General features: G+C 40.7%; 1 protein-coding gene across 2 annotated transcripts; it reads right to left on the reverse strand.

Annotated features, from left to right (window-relative positions):
- Positions 1–10,633: 10,633 nt before the first annotated feature.
- Positions 10,634–19,604, reverse strand: LOC116706788 (heterogeneous nuclear ribonucleoprotein Q). Of its 2 annotated transcripts, none has more exons than XM_032543808.1 (10): positions 19,410–19,604; positions 18,342–18,507; positions 16,615–16,733; positions 15,502–15,723; positions 14,025–14,201; positions 13,520–13,655; positions 13,206–13,411; positions 12,402–12,551; positions 12,173–12,273; positions 10,634–11,835 (listed from the first exon to the last, which is right to left on the reverse strand). In XM_032543808.1, exons 1-10 carry the CDS (start codon positions 19,410–19,412, stop codon positions 11,223–11,225), a joined length of 1,893 nt encoding a protein of 630 aa, XP_032399699.1. In that variant the 5' UTR covers positions 19,413–19,604; the 3' UTR covers positions 10,634–11,222. The 2 variants fall into 2 exon arrangements, with proteins under 2 accessions (XP_032399699.1, XP_032399698.1); XM_032543807.1 differs by having other exon boundaries at positions 12,152–12,273.
- Between the last annotated feature and the right edge of the window lie 3,126 nt (positions 19,605–22,730).

Consider the following 22,730-nt stretch of genomic DNA (forward strand, 5'->3'; position numbering starts at 1 on the left):
ATAATAGTAACTGATGAGTTTAAAAAAAGTTAAAAACAACGTTTTGAAAACAGTGCATTTCTGTAAGTATTATGAAGATGGGTTGAGAAGATATGATTGAATTCAATGGTGTAGGCTCCATGTCATGCTGTATAATTATCATCTTTGGTCTCAGTGAAGAGTAGATCAAGACGGCCCTATTGTCTCTCACCTTCCCCTCTGTTACTCTGACTCTAAAGAGTTGATCAGGTCAAGTCTGGCATTTAACATACAGTTTAGAAATAAGCAGGAAGTAATCTTCTGTCTCCGCCCCCTGCTGTTTTAGACAAGGCTAAGACCATAGAATGGTGATTAACTGTATTTTTGAGAGGTTTTCTCATTTACATGATAGCTTTTGATCTGTGTCCGGGAGGAGCCTATCAGATCCCCTCAACAAGCTACCATGCCAACGACGGACCAATGAGAATGGGTTTAAATACACCAGGTGAAAATGAACCGCCCCCAGGTGCAGCGACCATAACTCCGAAAGTTACAATAGGCTCGTTCGAGATGAGCCAGGTCTGCGCAGAATCGATCACCGGCGATCGGCGCCCGTTGCATGCCGGTTAGATTTGTGTCCGACTTGATCCCGACTTGCTCGACGTCATGCACAGTGGGCACGAAATTACACGAGAGCAAGCGCGCCGCAAGTTCAAATACGCAGTCGCCAGTTTTTCAACCGAGATGAGGCAGATAACAAGCATGTGGGAAACGGTTTTAAAGCACGTTTAAACAGTGCATTTTGTAAACTATGAAGATTGTTGAAAGATTTTATTGATTCATTGGTGGGTATTTATTGCTATTTCATTTAGGATCTATTGAGAAGATCAACGATGGTTGCTGACTTCATTGTTACTGAATCAAAGAGTGAATTCAGGTCAACATCTGCCATTACTCGTTCAGAAAATCAGGAACAGATCTTTAGCTCGCCCACTGCTTTTGCACAAGAAACGAACTGGAGACTGTGTAACTGTGTTTTGGGAGGTTTCTCATTTTTACATGAACTTGCACTGTGTTCGGGAGAGTCCTTCAGCCCTAAGAGTAATGCCAAACGGCCACATACGCAGTTTTTATACACCGGTGAAAATGCACGCGCCCCGGTCACTAGGGAGCATCATCCAAAGTACATGACTCAGGTGCCCAAAGCGTGTCTCTGAAGAGGAGTCTGTGTTCTATGTTTTGTGTTATTGTCTTTGTCTTATCATCTCATCATGCTGTTAATTAAACCTTTTGTTAAATCTTCTTGAAATCTAGCCTCTCTCTTCGTCTTCATCAAATCAAAGAGCACGTGATAGTTAGTTTTTTCTAACACAACCTAAACTGACTTGGCCTAATATTTCGGTTTTATTTGACAATTTTTATCTATAGGTTTATGGAAATCAAATTTACAATTTAGAACAATAGTGTTGAACTCAACTTCTCTTAAGGGCCAGACATGTAGTTTATTAACATGCTTTGATTTCATCAAGATGTCACATAACGCGACAAAAACGTTGAAAAAGGTGTCAGAGAAATGTCAGAAAGTGTTACAAAATTACAGAAAAAGTGTTTCTTTGGGGGGGGGGGGGGGGGGGGGGGGATGCATTAAATCTAGAAAAGGCGACAAAAAAAGACAATCCCCAAACATCTAAAAAAGCATTATAGAAATTCTCAAAAATGGCGGCAAAAATGTAAAAAAACACTAAACACTAAACCCTTGTGTTGTCTTCATGTTGACCACATTTTCTGGGTCAAAATTTAAAATGAAAACATGTTTTTGCCATTTTGAAGAAGTTGGAATAAACTAAAAATTGCCAAATATCAGAAAATGATGGAAACTTCAGGCAAGGAAAAAAAACTTACAACTTTGTGGAAAAACTAAGTTTTTTCTCTTGTTTTAAAGTTCTTTAAAAAATTCTAATGAATTAAATTTGAGTCAGTGTTGAACTGATGATTTATTTAAAAAGAGCTTTTTGGAAATCATTTTTTTTTTTAGACATTTGTTTATTAAACCAATTTTTGATAGAAACGACGAACAGCAGGAATGGAGTAAAGCCAAAGGTCTATTCGAACATTCAGGAACTCTAAAATGTCATTTAAAAGGTCCAGTGTGTAGAATTCGCATCTAGGTTGTAGATCACGGTTCAAAATTGCACCATTATGGCCACAATCGCTGGAGAATGATAGCATGCAATGGAGGCAGATCGCTTCACTAGCAGCCAAAAAAAAAACCAATGGTTATCTATTGAGTGGCTGGTGGTGGACAAAAAAGTTAATTTTGAACCTTGGTTGAGATCATATTTCACAATCAGCTCTCTCACGCCACGAAGTTCAAAGTACGTATTACAGCTACGGTGGCCTTCACGCTTCAAAAAGCCGGTCTCTTGCTTTTTTTTTTTTTTTTTATCTCCTTTTTCTTTTTCTGGGTGAAGAAGAGACTCCTGTTCCTGAAATTTGGATTTCCATGTTTCCTTCTAATTTGCCAAAAAAAATGTTCAAAATGGAGCAGACTTGGAGCGATAGTTGGTGGTTGGTCGGTTGTTGTGTGGATGGTGGTGTTGGATGTTGGTTGTGTTGGTTGGTGGTTGGTGGTGGTGGTGGATGGATGGGAAGATGGATGGATGGATGATGGGGATGGATGAGTGGATGATGGGTGGATGGGATGGATGGATGGGATGGATGGATGGATGGGATGGATGGTGGATGGATGGTGGTGGATGGTTGGTGGTTGGTGGTGGATGGAGTGGATGGTTGGATGGATAGATGGTTGGATGGTTGGTTGGTGGATGGTTGGATGGATGGGTGGTTGGATGTGGATGGTTGGATGGTGGTGGTTGGTTGGTGGTTGGATGGTGGATGGATGGTTGGATGGATGGATGGATGGTGGTGGTTGGTTGGTTGGTGTGGATATGGTTGGATGGATGTTGGATGGATGGTGGATGGTTGGATGGGTGGTGGTGGTGGATGGATGGTTGGTGGATGGTTGGATGGTGTGGTGTGTGTGATGGTTGGATGGATGGTTGATGGTGGATGTGGTGGATGGATGGATGTGTTGGTGGATGGATGGTGTGGATGGATGGTTGGATGATGGATGGATGTGGTGGTGGTTGGATGGAGGTGGATGGTTGGTGGATGGGTTGGATGGATATGGATGGTTGGATGGATGGTATGGTGGTGTGTTGGGTGGTGGATGGATGGATTGGTGGTGGATGGTTGGATGATGGATTGGATAGATGGTTTGGATGATGGATGGATGGTTGGATGGATGGTGGATGGTTCAATATTCATGAAAAAGACAAGTTTGTGAACTAGCAACACCGATTTTGATAACCAACTAAACACATTACACACTGGACCTTTAAATAATCACATGAACACATTAGAACTCAACATTAGATTTACAATAAAAACACAAAACCTCAAATCAAAGTCAATAACTTTATTAGAAAAATAGGTTTAACTCACCTCACTGTACAGTATAAAACAATTCATTTGCAAGAATGCAAACACTTGTTAGCAAAAAAAATAAAAACAATTCTTGACCCTTTAAAATTGGGGATCCAACAAGAGTCAAAACTAGTATGAAAAACAAAAACAAAAGTCATCTGGCTCTTTTTTTTTTTAACATATTGGGTAAAACGAGAAAACAACAAGCTGCACAATCGTTTTCTTCTGAACGGGAAGATTGCTAAACATGAGTCATATTCAAAGACACAGCGTTTCATGGCATATGTCTCAAAAAGGCTACAAAAAAAAGACTATACAGCACAGTAAATGATGTTTAAGAAGAAGAGCTTAAAGGAGAAATCCAACCTCCGGTAAAAAACCACATGCTGTTCATTAGGGGCGCACGATTCAGAAGATGTCCCAATTCAATTCCGATTTTTAGGCTCACGATTCGATTCAATATTGATTCTCTATTTAAAAAATGTAGTTACTTGTATATATATATATATAAATATCTCCATATTATTCATGTGGATTTGTTTGTTATTTTAAACTGTTATGATGTATGTTGTGTGTGATGTCTGTAAGCTACTGGGACCTGTAATTTCCCCTTGGGGATCAATAAAGTGTCGGTCATGTGATTGTAGTAGACATACAATAAAAAAAGTTTTGTTTTAAATTCAAACATTAAACCAAAAAAAATATGAATCGATTTTTAGAATTCTATGAATCAATTTTGAATCGGTAGAGCTTGAATCGTGATTCAAATCGATTTTTTTGCGCACCCCTGCTGTACATGCATGTGGACGAAATGATCCCAACCAATACATGTGAGACGTACGCTAATCCAGTGTTTAAAACATCAACGTAGCCTGGCTGACACGCAGCTGTAGTAAGAGGGGTCTGGAGAAGGTTCCCTCACAGCTCATCTCCAACAGACACCGCTCAAATGCCTCTGGGCGCAACTGGATAGACCTAAGAACCAATCAGAGCGATGTACAAAATCTCTTTCTACAATCGTGTTTTGATTTAATTGTATTAAAAATGCCTTACACATGAAAAGACATCAAATACAAATCGAAGAAAAAAAACACATTAAAGTCACCATTGTGTAAAGTCCGCCTCAACGGGTGTGACTGGTGCCTTGATTTGGAAAAATGGGAAATGGGCCAACACAGAGAGAATGTGGAAAAGTTTTTATCAGCAAGCTATCCGGACCCTGAACGAGGACTGTAGCAGGAGCACGAGCATGTTGGGAACACCTGATGCACTTGTTTTCTATTTATTTCCCTATTATTTACACAGAGACAGTGGACATTTCACTACATATACTCTGTATAGTTGTATGTGGCTAATAAATTAGATTTGGATTTCAATGGGCTCGTGGCCACACAGACAGGGTTTCCCCCGGCTAACATCAATAAGCACCGAGGGCGTAACGTTGGGCTCTAACTGAGATTGAGAAATCCAATTTTCCTGGGACATGTAAGCAGGTATTTTGTAAGACACAAAAACTTAAAAAAATTGAAAGTCAAAGAATAAATTAAAAAAAACAGAAATGCAAAAAAAAAAAAAAAAATCAACTCAACAAGCCCCGCCCAATGTTGTTAAAAACACATTAACGCACACTGTAGTTTACTTTTGAGTTGGTCTGATTGGTTGAAGGTCTATCCAATTGCACCCAGAGGAATTTGAGCGGTGTACGTTGGTGACGCCCCTTTGGAAACGAGTCATTGTCAACCAGGCTACCGAAAGGTAGTTCATTGACAAGCTTTGATTTCATCGAAGAAGCAAAAACGGCGGAAATAGTGTTTAAAAACAACGGAAGAAGCGGCATAAAAGTCAAAGTGACAAACAGAATAAATATACCGCAAAATCTTTAGAAAGTCCCTTAAAAACCTCAGAAAAGCGTCACAATTGTTAAAAAAAGCCCCCAAAATGACGTATCATGTCAGAAAAAAGCACCAAGAATGTCAGAAAAAATGATTTAACTAGGCCTCAATTGATGTGTGGGCCCGATCAAAGTTTGTGAGGGTCTTACATTTGACACGGGCTTTAATACATTTGGTATATCTTAAATAGAATCAGATTTTAAAATGAAATTAAAAAAAGAAGTAAATATTACAAGGCCATTTGGGGCGTTATCATCCCTGATGTTTGAAATTCAGAGGTATTTGCAAACAATTTCTTCAACCCCTTGATTGGGTTTTATCAAGCTTTTTTTTAATTTGGGGGGAATTTCTGACATTACTTGTGTGGGTAATAATTTGTGAATCTTTATCTCTGCAGGTAAACTTTTACAAACTGTCTGTAAAAAAAATAAAAAAATAAAAAAAATAAATGCAAGGTACGTCACCAAAGCCCGTTATTTTCCCCCAATGCTCGAGTACATTAAGATGGATTTGCTCCTTTAAATTCTTAACATTTTGATTTACATTATAATGTGTACAGCAATAGCAAAAAAGACATGAATTAACACCAGTTTACTCTAAAGAGAATATGTCACAACCACATACATGGCATGATAATCAGTCTACAGTGACATACAATGACAAATGTATAATCGTGCTTTTGCAATGACAACGTTTTCCCCTTTCATGTTTACTTTGAAACAAACGTTTCAGGACCTGGACAGATTCATTTTATTCCAGCCCTGCTTAATTTCAACCTGGACTCTAGGTTCCTCTGTTTTTGTGTGTAAGTGACTGACGGGTTCAACAATCTTTGAAACTGGTGTTAAGCGTGAACACTGTGACAGACCAGGATGCATCGTAACCCTATCGGGAAAATGTTCAGCGTGTGTTAGCGTCCACTAAAAGTTTTTGTTTTTGCCGGTGACAGACTCAGATTATTATTCTAAGAGTCTGATAACATTATGGAAAGGATTTCTAGAGAGACAGACCTTTAAAAACCTCTTTGAGACCGTTCTGTTTAACCAGAAACAGCTCTGAGGTCGCTAGCTCTAAACCCAGATTCCATTTAATAAAACAATATTAACATGAGCAGAGCCAGAATATTTTCACATGTAAATCTGTAAACTATGTGTTTATTTCAACCAAAACTAGGATTGTGATGGTGAAAAGTGGAACGACGACCCAAAACTGTTTTTCATAGTTTGTTTCATTTTGGTCAGCTTTAAATGAAGTGAATTTCACTATGCTAAAATTACTGTTGATTTACATGGAGTCTGGTGGGTTTAGCAAACGCAATTTCGCAGATGTTTTTATGTTTAAAAAAAGGATATTGTTCTTTAACAGAAAGGTCAAACTCCTTAGAAATCCTTTCCATGATGTTTTCAGACACTTAGAATATTAATCTGAGTGTCAGCGATAAAACTAGCACGTTTACTGAATGTAAATACAAGCTGGAAACAATTACCCTATTAACTTACATTGTAGCTTGTTTCTCCGCTGGACCAATGTCAAGGATTGTTGTTCCCATAAGTCACTTGGACACAAACACATTTGAAAATAGGGTTCAGGTTGAAAAAAAACGGTACTTAGCCTTTAAGAGAGCCTATGTAAATAATAAAGGTAGCATTATTGGATGTCAGTCGTCATCTATGAATGACGACTGACATGTGAGATGTGTGTGCAGAACAAACATCACTTTGCAGACATCCTTACATCGATGGGTACAAACAGAAACATATTCCCCCATCGTGGAAGACAAAGGACGACTGTGGTTTCCAGGCATTTAGGATTTTACAAGAGAAAAACTCATTTCTGTCTGTAAACTACATCATCACTCAGCAAGGTTTTTTCAGGATCATTTCCAGAGGAGCTAACAGTAGCTGCAGTCAAGGTCAAGTCTCAACCGAGAGCTGAAAGTCATTAAGTGCTCTGTAGTCGTTGCCTGTTTTTATCTCTGAGGCTACATCTACCAAACTATGTTTTTATTTTTTTTTATAAGCGGCGATTTTGAGACAAAACCAATCTCCGTCTGTACCACACAAGAGATTTAGCGGCAGTAGCAGAACTAATCTGTGTCCATATTAACACATTAACACAAGAGATTGTCTGATGTTACTCCAAGGTTGAAAGTCATGATGTAGAAATTGAAAATACAGACTACACATTGAGAAAGCGACAAAAACGTCAGAAGATGTGACAAAAAAAAAAAAAACATAAAAAATGAAAAGAAAAAAGTAAGCAGGGATTTTTTAGCATGGAGTAACGATGATGTGGATCTGTTACAGAAAGATCCGTAGGCTATCTAACTGATAAGACTGATGGACACATCAGAGACAAGAGAGACAGACGGAGATACAGACAGAAAGGTATGTAAGCTACCTAACCAATAAGCCTTGAGTGACGTGCGTCCTTGTTTCCAAAGGTCTCCGTGTGTGTCCACCTAGACAACAAAGCAAACCTGGAGTTTTCAAACCAAAACCGGGTCAGCAGTGTTTCCAAATGTTAAAGTTTTAGAGGCTCGGAAACGCCGGAGTACTGTGAACGCGAGGCGTGAATGTAGCAAAACATATGTTTTGGTTTAAAAACGAATATTAGATAAGATGTAGACTACAGGCTGTTTTATGCTTCTGTCTAACTCCCGCAGACCCCTCTGAGTCTACAGTCCGCCGTAGTCTGACGTGCACATCAGGGTTAACTTTGCCTGCTACAGATGTCTCACCACGGTCCCAAAGAACAGCGGTGACACTTTGTTTCTCTCACTGTGACTCTAAAGTCGCTACTCGCTCCGAAGCTAAATCGCCGCCACTCTCACTTCTCCCTCTGCAACACTCTTCACCCCAGGTCGACGCACACACCAGCTCAGTAAAAACACCGGGCCACTTATGTAGGCTACGCCGAAAGCTCTGATGAAGCCTCCGCAGAAGCATAAAACGACCTTGTGTTCCCCAATATAATAAAGATAATTATGATTACAAGATACACATTTCATATTTATCTGTATTTACTAGTTTGTCTACTGTACCAACAAATGTATATTTTGCTCAAGTCAAGAAAAGATACAAAGTGGAATATGACATTTTGATATACTAATGCTACAATATGGAGGGAGAGAGAAAAAGATATCCTCTTTAACGTGGCAAGAGATACTAGTTTCTAAAGCAAAACGTAGTAGTGTAGATGTAGCCTCAACTAAGAGCTAAAATTCATCAAGTGCTCTGTTGCCTGTGCATATCTCTGAGATGGAGGAGTGCAAGTGCCTCAGTTTCCTTGAGTAATAAAAAAGGGCAGAGCAGGCAAGTCCTCGAAACGGAGGTAGTTAACGGACCCATGGTGGTGCAAGTTCTTAAAGAACCGTTTTCCTGGAATGCCCGACCTTCGAGAGAAGGTAATCCTTAACACCATCTCTAGTAATCATAGATTATCACACATAGTCCATCATGGAGATGTAGTTTTAAGTCCAGACCAGATCAAAGACTAGCGACGAGACCTGCTCTAGAACATTTTAAGAAAAGTTCAGTCCCGTTTCAGCGCGACATAAAAGAGCCGATGTTGTTGCTGTCTCCAGAGACTGTTCTTATGAAGTAAGAAACGTCTCCTGTTTCAACAGCCAATAGAGAAGTCAGCTGGCCGAGTCAGCTAGAAAGTAAGTCATAAAATCATCCATAGTTATGTGTCAGCTGGTTGAAATGGCAGGGTTTTAACCCGACTTAACAAGCGGCCGCGAGCGATTGGTACGTGGTGGAGCCAAACAAACTGAAGAGAGGCAGCAGCGTTCAGAAAGAAAACATTGTTTCACCACTACTAGAAATGCAACTGTAGAATCTCACCATCACGGTCATTCACATGTTATTAAGATGCTACACATAAAATCCAGCTGCAAAAAAATATGATTAAAAAAATACTGTGGTTACTATGGAGATTCAGCATCTGGTCTTATTGGTGTTGGCTGGCAGGTTTCGGATCGCTGCAGATTGGTGCATTGCAAGTAGGTGAAGTAGTTACTCCTCTCATCGTAAATCTTTGGTCTGAACTGGACTTAAGAGCTCAAAGAAACAATAGCATGGAATTCCACTAAACCACTCCAAAACAAAAAAAGTACAAAGATTTTTCCGGGAGGATGTCCATCATGAACTCCTACTCAGCAAGTCTCAAATGGCATATTTTCAGGTGTCGGACTGTGGGCTTGAAAACCTTTTCTTTCTAAGAAAAGCAAGCCCAAGTTTGGCTCTTGTGATTATCTTTGAACATGGCAGGTTTGGGAGATCTCCAAAAATTAATAAGAAAAAGGCGGGAATGCCATTGGACCACTGAGTCAGTTGACCTTACCATTCCTTCCACTGGCAGCCTGCAGCGTGCAACGCCATACGCTGGTCAGTCTTCATAGCGACACATCAGGACCGGCCTCGACCCCTTTTTCCTGCTAGTCAGGTAACAAAAGGAAGCAATTAGAGAATGGCAAACAGGATCATGTTACATCTACACACACATCTACAGCTTTGAGTCCCTCACGCTCACACACACACTTGCTCAGTATAACTGTAAGAGGGAGAACTGTGTACCAAGTAAAGCAGCACTCTCACAGACTGGCACGCACTCTGATTTAACATGCACGTCAATGCCTTAAAGACGACAAGCAGAGAATAAACAGCCTGGATTGGATCATAAATTAAATGGTTTTAGGTGCAGCAGGTGAGACGTGAACACGCTCAGACAGGCAGAGAGAGAGAGAGGGGTCGGGGAAAGAGCAGCCATTAAGTAAACTATGAAAGCAAACTGAACATAAACACTACAAGCGAGTCATGCATGGCAGTTATCTCTAACAATAGCAGTCCTCTAGATAAACATGCAAGATTAGTATCCAGGCCTTCAACAGCTATAGGTAGATCCTTCTGGGACAAGGAAAAGCTTTACTTTTACGTTAAATCAAATTGTGCTTTTATTCCGACTAGTTATAAAAAGGACCTAATGTGAGACTCGTAGGGGGGCGGGGCTTATGACTATTGCTGCGTTGACAGTGAATTTGGGACACCAATTTGTGAAACATGTTTTTGGACATGAGAGAAACTCATAAGGATGAAGTATGTCACCACACATACAGAGCACTTGAGAGATGCCGACTATAGAAGTAGGTGATTTGGAATTTGATGGCATGCAAGGTGACACTGTAGCATGTGGCCAACATTGGCAAACCTTTAGTCCATTTTCTTCCACAAGGAGCCTTAAATTTGAAGGCAATTTGAAGAGAGAATTTGCCGAAACATGAATTTGCAACACAATTTGAAGTTTTGTACACGTGTGCGTGTATTTTATTAAAGCAGACAAACAGCAAAGAATACAAGCCAAAATGTAAAGCCAAAAAATAGGACTACCGGTCCCTTTTTTTTTTTTTTCTTCTTCTTTCAATAACAAGACACGCATTACTTAGTGACAATACAAATTGTATTTTCATTTGTTTTAAATACATGTTTAGGAGACATATGCTTTGTTGCTGTTAGCTAATTAAAACATGGAAACCAGAATCTCTAAAAACATACATAAAAGCTATAAGCCAAATAGACAGCTCGAGCACATATTTGCATCTAAAATTTATTCCAAACGTTGGTATGGGAAATCTTTAAAACGACCATCTTAAAAAAGAAAATAAAGGAAAACCAGTTGCCAGAAACAGGTGGGAGTGCGACTACGGTTTGAGTCCAAGCGGATTATTAAAATATGTACAAAAAGATATCTTGCCAGATGTCACCCAATTTTGAGGAAAAATGCAGGCAACCGTATGGGATAGAGGGCCAATCAGATCAAGTCTCTAAATAAAATGACAAAAACAAAAACAATAAACACGTATTTTGTTATCAAAGCCCTACTGGTTTACTTCCACTGTTGCCCAAAAGAATCCTGATAAAATTCCTGGTTGTCGGATTTGTAACCGGAATAGTTACCAGAATGATCACCACCGTGGAGCGGTTGCTGAGCAATGGGTTGAGAGCCCCAGTTCTGATTATTGGTCTGGCGACGCTTGGAATCTGGCTGGTTGTACCCATCAGCTTTGCGCTTTCCTCCTACATTTCCACCGCGGCCACCCCGAGCACCACGTACCCCTCCTCGCCCTCTTGGCGGCACGCCTCCTCTTGCTCCCCGCACGCCGCGTCCCGGTCCGGGCCCGCCCCGCTGGGAGAAGTTGCCCCTGCCTCTGGGTGCCCCGACGCCGCCACGCCCTCTGGCCGGTGAGGATCCTCCCCGGGAGCCCCGGTTGCCGCCCCGTCCTCGGCTAGGCACCTGGAAGTCGTCATAGCCGTAGTAGGGGTCGTCGTAGCCGCCGCGGTAGTTGTGATAGTCATAGCCGTAGTAGTCGTAGTAGTCCTCGTAACCGTAGTAGTCAGGGGGATAGGCGGCGTAGCCTCCCCGGTTGCCACCTCTTCCCCGGCCTCTGACAGGAGGCGGCATGTGGGAAGGAGGAGGGTAGTAGTAATAGTCATCATACCTTAAGAGTGTAAAAGAAGACGATGTATAAGAACACAACAAAATAATGAGCACAATATCCAAGGATGGGATCAGGATCATTGTTTTCAGTTTTAGGGTTGTATGGTTGCATATTGAGAAACGGCAGATTGTAACCCTTTTTACATTTAAACTATTTTTGTAATTAAATCTGTAAAAAGGTATGTAAATTTCAAAAAAGGGTAGGACTATTTATTTTGCTTATTCTTTTGTATCTTGTATTTTTTTTTTTTGGTTTAATCTTTTGTGTGTTTGTAATTAACCATTTATATTTTAATTTATTCTGATCCGTTTCTTACATTTGTGTTTTGGCTGCTTGCCTCTGTTGCTTGCGCTCCTTCCTTTTCTGATCCGGTGGCTTGGCAAAAACGATCTCAATCGGCTCTCCCTCCAGCTCCTTCCCGTTCATTTCTTCCAACGCCTGAGAAAAAGCAGCCAGTCGGACATATGTTAACTTTCCTGCAAATTATCTTTTGGTTCGACAATCATAAATTATTTCGATTCAGGCTGAGAAACTTTAAATGTATAAAAACTTCCAAAAATCCATACCTTCACTGCACCGTCCCTCTCTTCAAAGTGGATGAAGGCGTAGTCTTTGAGCTTCTTAACTCGCTCCAGTTTTCCAAACTGACTGAAGGACGTCTCCAGGATCTCCTCTGTGACCCCATTGGCAAGATTTCTCACAAATAAAACCTTCACCTGCCAAGTGGACAGAAAGAAGGTCAAATCTAATGTCTGTCTCTACTCCAACAAGTTAATTATGTGCCACAATTAGATTTTTTTGGTACCCCTTTATGTAAAAAACGATTATTTTTAATAAAATGTTTCTAATTGCTCTTTAATGTTTTACATGAAGCACTTTGAATTGCATTGTTGCTGAAATGTGCAAATCCAAATCACATGTAACGTCAAATACAACTTTATAGTTGTATAGGAGTTGTATATAAATCTTCCTGATCTCAGAGTCAGACATCTCTTGCAGCGGGCCAGTAACAACCAACCAACAATGTCCGAGGCAACCTCAGTGATTTGACCGTGAGTCACCAAACGCACATATGCAATATCAACTGGCTAGTTGTCCTCCAGACAGCAACAGACACCATCTCTCTCTTTTCCACCGGGTGGCACTAGAGCCTGTTCGTGGTGTGAAACGTGTCCGCAAGAAAGTCTGATAACTTTAGACAACACAGGGACCAAAACGGGACGGGAATCAGGAGTCTCACTCAGGATTTAGCAGAACAGGATTTAATGGAGTCACGTGATCGGGATATGACACGAGCATTTTCATTAGCTCGGAATGGGAGCAACATTTGATTCCTGTGTCACCCGCTACACGACAGCGTTGAAGCTCACCTTGGCCATGACCTCTGGGTCGGGATCTTCGATTGGATCGGCCCACTCCACCGTCACCACGTTGCCCCAAACCTTCACCTTGCCGCTCATTAGCCGGCGGCGAGCCTGAGCGGCCGTTTTGTGGTCTTCGTACTCCAGGAAGCAGAAGCCTCGGTTCTTCTTTTTGTCGTCAGGTTGATGATACAGTATGACATCACTGAGGCCCTCTGTAAGTGGACAGAAATAAGAAATTTCCAGAATTTAGAAACTGCAGCGGCGCACTTACAACACAATTACATGAATCTATAAAAACACACCAGATTAAATGTTTTTACCTGTGACTTTACCAAACTCTTCAACAATCTGCTCCTTTGTTTTACTCTTGGGAATGGAGCCAACGAATAGCCTGTTGTTGGCGACAGATATACACACCCCAATGTGCTTGCCGGGGCGGATTTCATGATTATTGCACTGAAGAAACAAAAAAAATAACATGTTGACCATATTTAAGGGTTTTTGACAATTCAAACAAAACAGGTCTATTATGCTCTAGTAAATGAAACCCTAATCAACAAAACTGCTTTTTTTTAAAATTCAATAAATGTAAATACTATCGCCAGTACAGATAATCGAGAGTTGGACACAGCCACACTCCGGACGGTAAAACTGGGATTAGTGCTCATACTAAAATTCATGTTCCACTTATTTAACGCTTGTCATTTGGTGAGGATTTATATTTTGGTTCTCAGAGTTATAGATGACAGACAGACAGGCAGAGACACACACACACAGTTACTCCTGGCCCTCCTCAGCTGAACGGTACATTCCTGACAAACTCACCAGCTTCACAGCCTCCTGGGCCGCTTCTTTAGCGCAGAACGTGACGAAGGCGTAGCCCCTGTTCAGGCCACTGAGTGGGTCCATCATTAGCCTCAGGTCCCAGATAGGTCCAGCCTTCTCAAAGAGGGGAACCAGCTCGTCTTCAAACAAGTCGCGGGGAATCTTCCCGACAAAAATCTAGGAGAAAAAAAAAAAAAAAAAAACATTTAAAAGATTCGCACATCACATTTACAGTCTCCACTACCTCTTTTTATTAGCCTGATGACATCATACTCAGATTCTAGTCAGAGTATGAGTCTGATTCTGCTCCATTGGGCTGTGTTTATGGGGCGTGTCTCAACCCAACCAGGAAAGAAAATGCCTCTACACTCCACTGGATAGACCTACAACCAATCAGAGCAATGGATTGTGTGACTTATGATAAACTTTTGCCGAAGCCCGTAGTAAGGAAGAAAAAAACCTTCTCTTCGGTTCTGTTCATCTTTTAAAATGAAAGCGCTGTCGAAATCTTCTCAAACAGACGCCATGGAGGAATCTACACATCTCAGTAATCCAGCAGGAACCACCTTTGTAGTAAACAAATTCAACCCAAGCGCTCTTTGATGACGTTAATTACGTTACTGTTTATCATCTGTCCATCAACGTATAAAACACCGCCCTGATAATCTGATTGGTCCAAACAACTCTGGTGCGAGCATAGTTGCTCCACAACGGCTCGAGTCCACACTGAACTTCCCGACCTCAAATGTTGTGGGTGGGGCTAAATTTGTCTGGCATTCAGGTTCTCTTTATATGAAGCAGAACAAAAAGAAGTTTTTAATAAGAATAACATTCATAAGAAATGAACTAGTTTCATTTAAATTAAAAAGAACGACTGTAGCCATAGCAATTTCCTCATTTTCAAACATACCTGCGGATATAAAATTTAGTGGCTTCTTATACATTTAACCGCTTAAAAGCTGGTAGAAACATGCAAGCGAAAGTTCAAAGTTAACTTTAGGTAAATGCAAAGTCCAACTATCCTTTCAAAACAGTCTGTACAGACTAGACGCAAAAAAGTTGTCTAAACTATCACCTTTGTACTAACTTATTCAGTTCCCTAGGGCTGCTCAATTAATTGCAGTTGTATCAAAAACGCATTATGGACTAGTGCAATATCCAAAAGGAGGAGGCGCAATATTTGTTAATCACAAAATATGTGTCAAACCATCCTGAAATATTAAGTATTATTACACAAAAACCATTTTAATTTCTTTCAATTTAAATCACTTTCAATGGAATGAGAATATTGATACATAAGTGTCAATCCCTCCAATATTGTGTATCATATCACAATGTCAAAATGAATCCCACATACTATTTTTTTTAAATCTTGGTTGAGCAGTAAGACCAGATGAAAATGATTTGCTTCCAGCCAAAGAAAACAGGTTTAATTTTTAACCCCGGCTGCTTTGATGTGTGTGTGATTTATGTGTACCTCTGTTCCAACGTTGGGTTGGGTGCCCGTGTACACAGACTCAGGTGGGGGCCCGCCATACTTTCGTTGGCCTGTTGTTACATCGAGTGTGTAGTTGGTTCTGTCCAGGAGTTCCTTGATTTTGGCCTCATCTGGGCCTTTAGTGGAGTCTGAAACTTTAGTTCCTTGTTTCTCCCTCTGCCTGTAAGTCTTCATCACCCCACAGAGAAACGCACTTTTGTTCTGGAAGAGAAACAAACCAAGTTAGAAATATTGTTATTTATTTACCTACTTTCGTGGTGGTGGGGAAAACAGCACAACTTAAATTACCTTTTTAAGGTTATAGCAAAAGGGTTTAACAATAACGGTTGCCCGGTGGCCCAGGGCTAGAAAAACATCATGTGGGGCACGTTTAGGGCTGGGCGATATAGAGAAAATCAAATATCATGATATGGTTGACCAAATACCACGGCGTTGATATTGCGAAGATACATTTTTGCTTGAGTATTGGTGCTTTAACAAAATGTTATTTTCACATGGCGATTTTTGATAAATATAAATCAGAAATGATTGAATGACTTAGTGGGTAAAGGTATATGAATACAGCCGCTAGAACAGTCTGGTCAGTTCAGAAAATTACATAACTTTACTGGAAAACCAGGTAAAGACAACACTTGCCATACTACGCTATTTCCAAAACCTATGATGACATCCGGTCTCATATTGCGATATCGATACATCGATATGTTGCCCATCACAAGGCAAGTTAACATAAGTTGCCCATTTTGGCATTATTGTATTATGACTTTTTTTTTTTTAAATAATAAATATATAAATGTGTTGTTGGCCAATCAAGAATTGCTTTTGACATTTTTTAAACACAATTGGTGCTTTTAATGTTTGACTTTTATTTCAGCTTTTTTTTCCCCTTTACAGTTTTACATTTTACATCAACAAAAACAATGAAAATTGCATAGGCGCAATCAAAACTGACTTCAGAACAGTATACATGTTTTTTGCTTACCTGACCTGACAAGTGAAAAGAAAAAAAACAGTCTTAGAGTTGAAGCCTGCACAACGTAAATGTTTCTAAAACAAAATTTTGACAAAGATCTTTCAGAGGATTAAACTTACTTGCACATGTGACAGGTCACTCTCTTTGAACTGGAGCAGCACTTGCAGGGCTCCGTCCTCATTGAATTCTTTCAAAGCTTCGAGAGCCCTTTCGTCTAGGTCACTATGTGCTACCAGGCCTGATGAACACAACAACAAAAACATTGTAAATACGGTGTAAAAAGGAAGACACGATCATCTAGACAAGTTAGCACTGAGAAACAGACATGTGAGTCATGAAGCAGGCGCACAATATAGGCTTAATAAAAATGGATCTGCACCAAAAGGACCTGAAAAGAATTAAATCTGAAAGCACAATGCCCTGATGCATCCTAGTTTCATTATTATGCATGCTAACGTGTTGCAGCCCCATCCACTGCCCAGTTTCAATACAAGCATTATCCTTAAGACTCAGAAATCAAAGTACACGTTTACTGAAATAATTAACAGAGGCAGTGTTTTTCCTGGGTTTGAGGGAGACTTATGAAATTTGGCAGAGGGGTTTAGGGGTCCTCCCTCAAGAACATTTGATGTTTTTCCCAAAAAAAGCAAATCAACATTGTTTTGGACCATTATTATCACTGTATGTGTCATAAAAGCATAAATTCAAATCAGACTACAATTATTAGAACTGAGTATAGCCGAGTGTCATTTAGTTAGCGTTGATGCTCACATTGATTTTACATTATTAGGGTTTAGGTGCTGCCAAAAATGGCCCGGGTGCTGCACCTTCCCTTTTAAAGGGGGAAAAAACCTGATAGATGCTTTGGTGAAAAAAAAACAAAATCCGTAAAAACACTTAACCCCAAAAAGCTTTTTCAACCCCTAATGTTTAATACCCGGCCCATTTTAAACCAGCTGAAAAACATCCCTGGGGGGATCCTGATCAAAAACAATTCACCTCTACCGGGGGACAGGATCTATTTTTTGTCCGATGCACGTGTACCAGAGGTTCCCCTCCCGTTCTGGCTAAAACCCCCATTCAACCCAGTTTTATATTAACAGCAGGAGATTAAGACGTGTAGAACGTTCGTATGGGGCAAAAAAGGGGTTTTTAGTAAAACATGAAAATAGAATATATTAGGTTTTCCCGGGAAAATTTGGGCCTTTTGTATTTCCTTACAGGGGGTTTTTAAATGGGGTAGGAATTAAGTTGGTTTTTATAATTTTTAAAGTTTTAAAACAAATCCCAAAAAAAACCCAAAAACAAAACCCGGGTTGTCTTTCTTCGTGCTTTCTGACCCGATATGTCGTGGGCCATTAGTTATACCAAGAGAAACAAAAAAATAACAATATTAAAATTTTTAAAAAACAGAAAATGATTTCCTGAGAAATGCAAACTTTAAATTCAAATAAGATCAAACAAGAGGAAATTGTGCATTGCTGTGGCCAATTTTTAGCAGTGTATTAATACACATTGGGGCTGTGGTGAGTACATTTGTGGGGTTATATCAAATAACCCAAAAAGAATGTGTGTGTTTGTGTGTAAGTAAATAGTTTTTCTCCAACTAAGTTACGCTATAAAAGATACAAACTTAAAAGTTGGATTCTGGTCTTTTCATGGGATTTGTTGGAATATGATAGATAAATCACCTGGCTCAACCTTAAAGGGGAACAAAAGGTGGACTTTCATGGTTACTCCATATCACTCAAGAAGAGTTGTGTATTTCAACATTGTGGTGATGCCTGACATGTGTATGAACACGACATAAGTTCCAAACACCCCCCTCGATTCAACTTCTGCTTACCTGCTACGTAAAGTTCATCGAGCTTCTCTGCAACATTTTGAGGTAAACCAGCCTCCAGTAAAGCTGAGAAGTGTTCTGAGCGGGTCACCTCTGCCTCTGCCGTAGTGTCCATTGGTTCCTCCGTACCATTCCCGTTAACATGATCGGTGGCCATGTCTCCAGACATCTGTGCGGAGGAGATTATCGCAGCGTTACCCAACAACAGTAGGAGTCTAAGAGCAGCAACAACAACAACACGTTAGCTGGGCGGTTTGGGCGCCATCGTTCAAGTCTGAACACTTCACAAACTGTAACCGTTGACGTTACTTGAGTGTAGCGTGTACCGGTTTGTATTGTTATATGCACAATAATTACAAGATCAGACGTTTAATATTCGCAGTGTTAGTTTGCATGTCTACATTTGCTTTCTGTATTTATTGTTAATTTCATATTTGATATTAGGCTCAATTCAAGGAGCTCAGTAAAGTAAAATACATTTACAGGGATACACTAATGTAAACAGGGATCTAATGTTAAGGTGAGTAAAAGAGTGGTCAGTAACGTTACACGCGCACAGTCCAAAAACCGAAACATGTGTTTGCACGTTAACTTTAAGGTCCGACAATCAGGAGTAGGGCAAATACAGTTCACGTTACCATGACAGCTAAAACAAAATAATAAATATAGGCTTCATAATGTTTTGCTAACGTTAAATGCAGCACGTTTACCAAACATCCACCACGCCTCTGTTAGCGAACGTTGGCTAGCAGCACGGCGCTCGTGCAGAGCAAAGGCCCCGGTTTCCGCCGCACGCGTGTAAATAGCTAGATGCAATAGTAAATTATGGTGAAGTTAAAAAATAAACGTCACATCTTAATCAATACGTCCATTTTGTTTTGCTTTCTAAATTTGGTGCTCATTCGCCCTGCATACCACATCTGTATAACCTCATAGTCAAAGCAGGCCCGTTTTTTCAAAATGCCGGCTAGCCGTGTAAACTAGCTGCTATGTTAGCTCACACTGGCCGCTAACTCAACAACAAAACACAGATTGTTTCCGTAGTCTACCGACAGCTCGGTGTGTACATACCATGCGAATCTAAACTTGGGTGCACGGTGCTTATCTGCCGTGTTGGAGGTGGTTCAAATAAAGGAAAATATTCACGCCCGGTGCTTTTCAGGTTGATTTCTTTACTCCCGGTGAAACAAAATGGCGACGACGTAACGTCGCGATCTCTGACACTGGGCCTGCATGTAGGGGGTTTCTTGAACTGCTTGTCACGGGCTTCTCGGTTACATTCACATCCGGTTATCTTTTACCAAAGTAAAAGTAATCCCAATTTTACTGCTTTTTAATGTGAATTCTAGAAATATATTACGTTTTTTCCAACTTATAAACACTAAAATAAAGTTTAAAAACTGTCATACTGTGTGGAGAATTTTCAGAAGGAGAAATTAATTTGTTTTCGTCTCACATTGTAATGTTCTTTATTCATTCATATTCCCTTTGACATAAATTTTTGTTATTAACATTATTTTGTATGTATTTAAAGTTATATTATTGTTCTCTTGATTATTTGCGTGTGTGTCTGAAATGTTGTACATTTAAATGTTTTTTTCAATAAGGTTGTGAAGAAATAGTATAGTACTTACAACCATAGACAGTTAAACTAGACAGTATATTATTAATGGTCACAACCACAGACTACACTTATTTAATATATTTCTTTTTAGCAGAACTCATGAGTTTTAACGTTGCAAAAAAATGTTGTTGCACTATTTATAGATATTTTACACTGATGTTTTTTACCTTGCTTTTATGATCTTACTGTAACACTTTGAAATTTGTTTAAATGTAACGTGCATTACAAATAAAATGTATTATTATTATTATTATTATTATTATTATTATTATTATTATTATATATAAGATACAGTCTATGGGTACAACCGACTGGTTACAATTCAAAGTCCAGTTGATTTTAGTGTAATTATAATCAGGAACATGTAATTAAAGTATTAAAAACATTTGTTTAATCCCCCTGTCCCTGTGACTGTTGAATGAATGTTACCTGACTTTTGACCTGAATGTTTATAATATATCATAACTTCAGATTATATTACTCATTCATTAGACTTAGAGACTTAGATTTTCTCTTTATTGATCCTTTGGGATGACTCCGCAGGAAATTAAAATTTCCAGCAGCAGTTTTAGCAAGAAAAAGAAATAAAAATAGATAAAAAGACAGTATAAAGCAACAAAATCAACAAAATACAATAAAATTAAAACAACATAAGAACATTGGTCAATAAACAAGAAAAGACCATAAATTATTTTTAAGTGTCAGTGTTAGTCCAGTGTTAAAAATGTTTATAGAGGACCGGGTGGGAATTTAAGTCCAGGTGGCATGTATAGATAGATAGATAGATAGATAGATATTTATTGATCCCAAAAAATGGGAAATTACAGTGTTACAGCAGTACACAAAATATACTACATACAATATACATAAATAATTATAATATAATAACAAAATAAAGAATAAAAATATAAGAATGTAAGAACAATATTTAAGTATAAAAAAAAGATGGGAAAAAACAAAAAAAATGTGCAGCTTTGTAAATAGACCCGTCGTGCGGTTGCCTTATTGTAGTTTTGGGGTGTAGTATTGTGTGTTCAGAGTCTCATCTACCCCCAGGGATGACGTGTTGAGAGTTTTATTGTCTGAGGTAGGAATGATTTCCTGTAGCGGTCGTGGCGCATTTAAACTGTCGGAGCCTCTTTGAAAAGCTGCCTCTGTTGGACCAGTGTGGGGTGGAGAGGGTGGTCAGGGTATCCAGATAGATAACAGTTTGTTCAGCGACCTCCTCTCCACCACAGCTTCAAAGGTCCTGTTTGCACCCGATCACGGAGCCAGCCTTCCTGATCAGTTGTTCAGTCTGTTTGTATCGCGGCCCCGATGGCTGCCCCAGCAGATGACGGAGGAGAACAGAGCACTGGCCACAACGACTGGTAGAAGGTCTCCAACATCCTGCTGCACACGTTGAAGGATCTCAGCTTCTCAGGAAATAGAGTCTGCTCATCCCCTTCTTGTAAACAGCAGTGGGTTGACCTTCCAGTTCAGCTGCTGTCGATGTTGACACCAGGTATCTGTAATCCTCCACCATGTCCACGTCACTTCCAGAATGCATAGGGGCTGCGGAGCCCCTTTCCCCTTCCTCCTGAAGTCAATCACCACCTCTCTGGTCTTATCCACGTTCAGCAGCGGTGGTTCTTACCAGACCACTCCACAAAGTCACCCACCAGTGCCCTGTACTCCCCCCTGTCCATCCTTATAACCCCAACAACTGCAGAGCAACAGAAAACTTTGTAGGTGACATGACTCTGAGTTGTACTGAAGTCTGAGGTGTATAAGGTGAACAGAAAAGGAGACAGCACATCCCCTGTGGGGCCCCGTCCCACTCACCACCACTCAGACAGAACACGGTCCAGGGGACGAACTGGGTCATCTGTCAGGTTAGTCAGTGACCCAGGAGACTATGGACGCACCCACACCCATCACCCGCAGCTTCCACCAAGTAGCTGAGGGCTGGATGGTGTTGAATGCACTGGAGAAATCAAAAATGTGATTCTTACAGTGCCGCCACCACCATCCCGGTGCAAATGAGCTCGCTGCAAAAAGATAGATGACAGCGTCATCCCCTCCCCGCGAGGCTGGTAGGCAAAATGTAGAGGGTCCAGAGAAAAAATCACCTGCGGCCCCAGGTAGGCCAAGACCAGCCTCTCCCGCACCTTCATCACATGAGATGTGAGAGCCACTGGCGGTAGTCCTTAAGGCCAGATGGAGTCGACTTCTTGGGGACCGGGACAAGGCAGGACGTCTTCCACAACAGCGGCACCCTCTGCAGGCTCAGGCTCAGGTTGAAGAGGTACTGGAGAACACCAGACAGCTGACTGGGCAGGTCTTCAGGACCCTGGGGCTGATGCCGTCCGGGCCAGCAGCCTTGCGCTGGTGTAGCCTCTCCAGCTGTCTCTTCACCTGGCAGGTGTGAATGTAAAGCAGGGGGGGGAGCTTGAAGTGTCAGTGGGGGGAGGGGAAATGTGCTGTGTGGTGGTGGGGGGAGAGGGCTGACTGCAGGAGGGCTGGGAGATGAGGAGGGGGGTGTTGGAACAAATAGGGGGGGGGAGGAGGCAATGAGGGGTGGTGGGGGTTGGTGGAGCGGTAGAAGGGACAGGGGATGGCTGTGAGCTAAACCTATTGAAGTAGAAGTTTAGCTCGTTTGCTCTCTCCTGGTCCCTGCTGTTTGTCCTCTTCTCCTCCCACACCCGGTGATCTCTTTCATTCCTGTCCACACCTCCCTCATGTTGTTCTGCTGGAGACTGGCCTCCAGCTTCCTCCTGTAAGTGTTT

This window comes from Etheostoma spectabile, chromosome 18 (assembly GCF_008692095.1).
Source record: "Etheostoma spectabile isolate EspeVRDwgs_2016 chromosome 18, UIUC_Espe_1.0, whole genome shotgun sequence".
Taxonomy (NCBI): domain Eukaryota; kingdom Metazoa; phylum Chordata; class Actinopteri; order Perciformes; family Percidae; genus Etheostoma; species Etheostoma spectabile.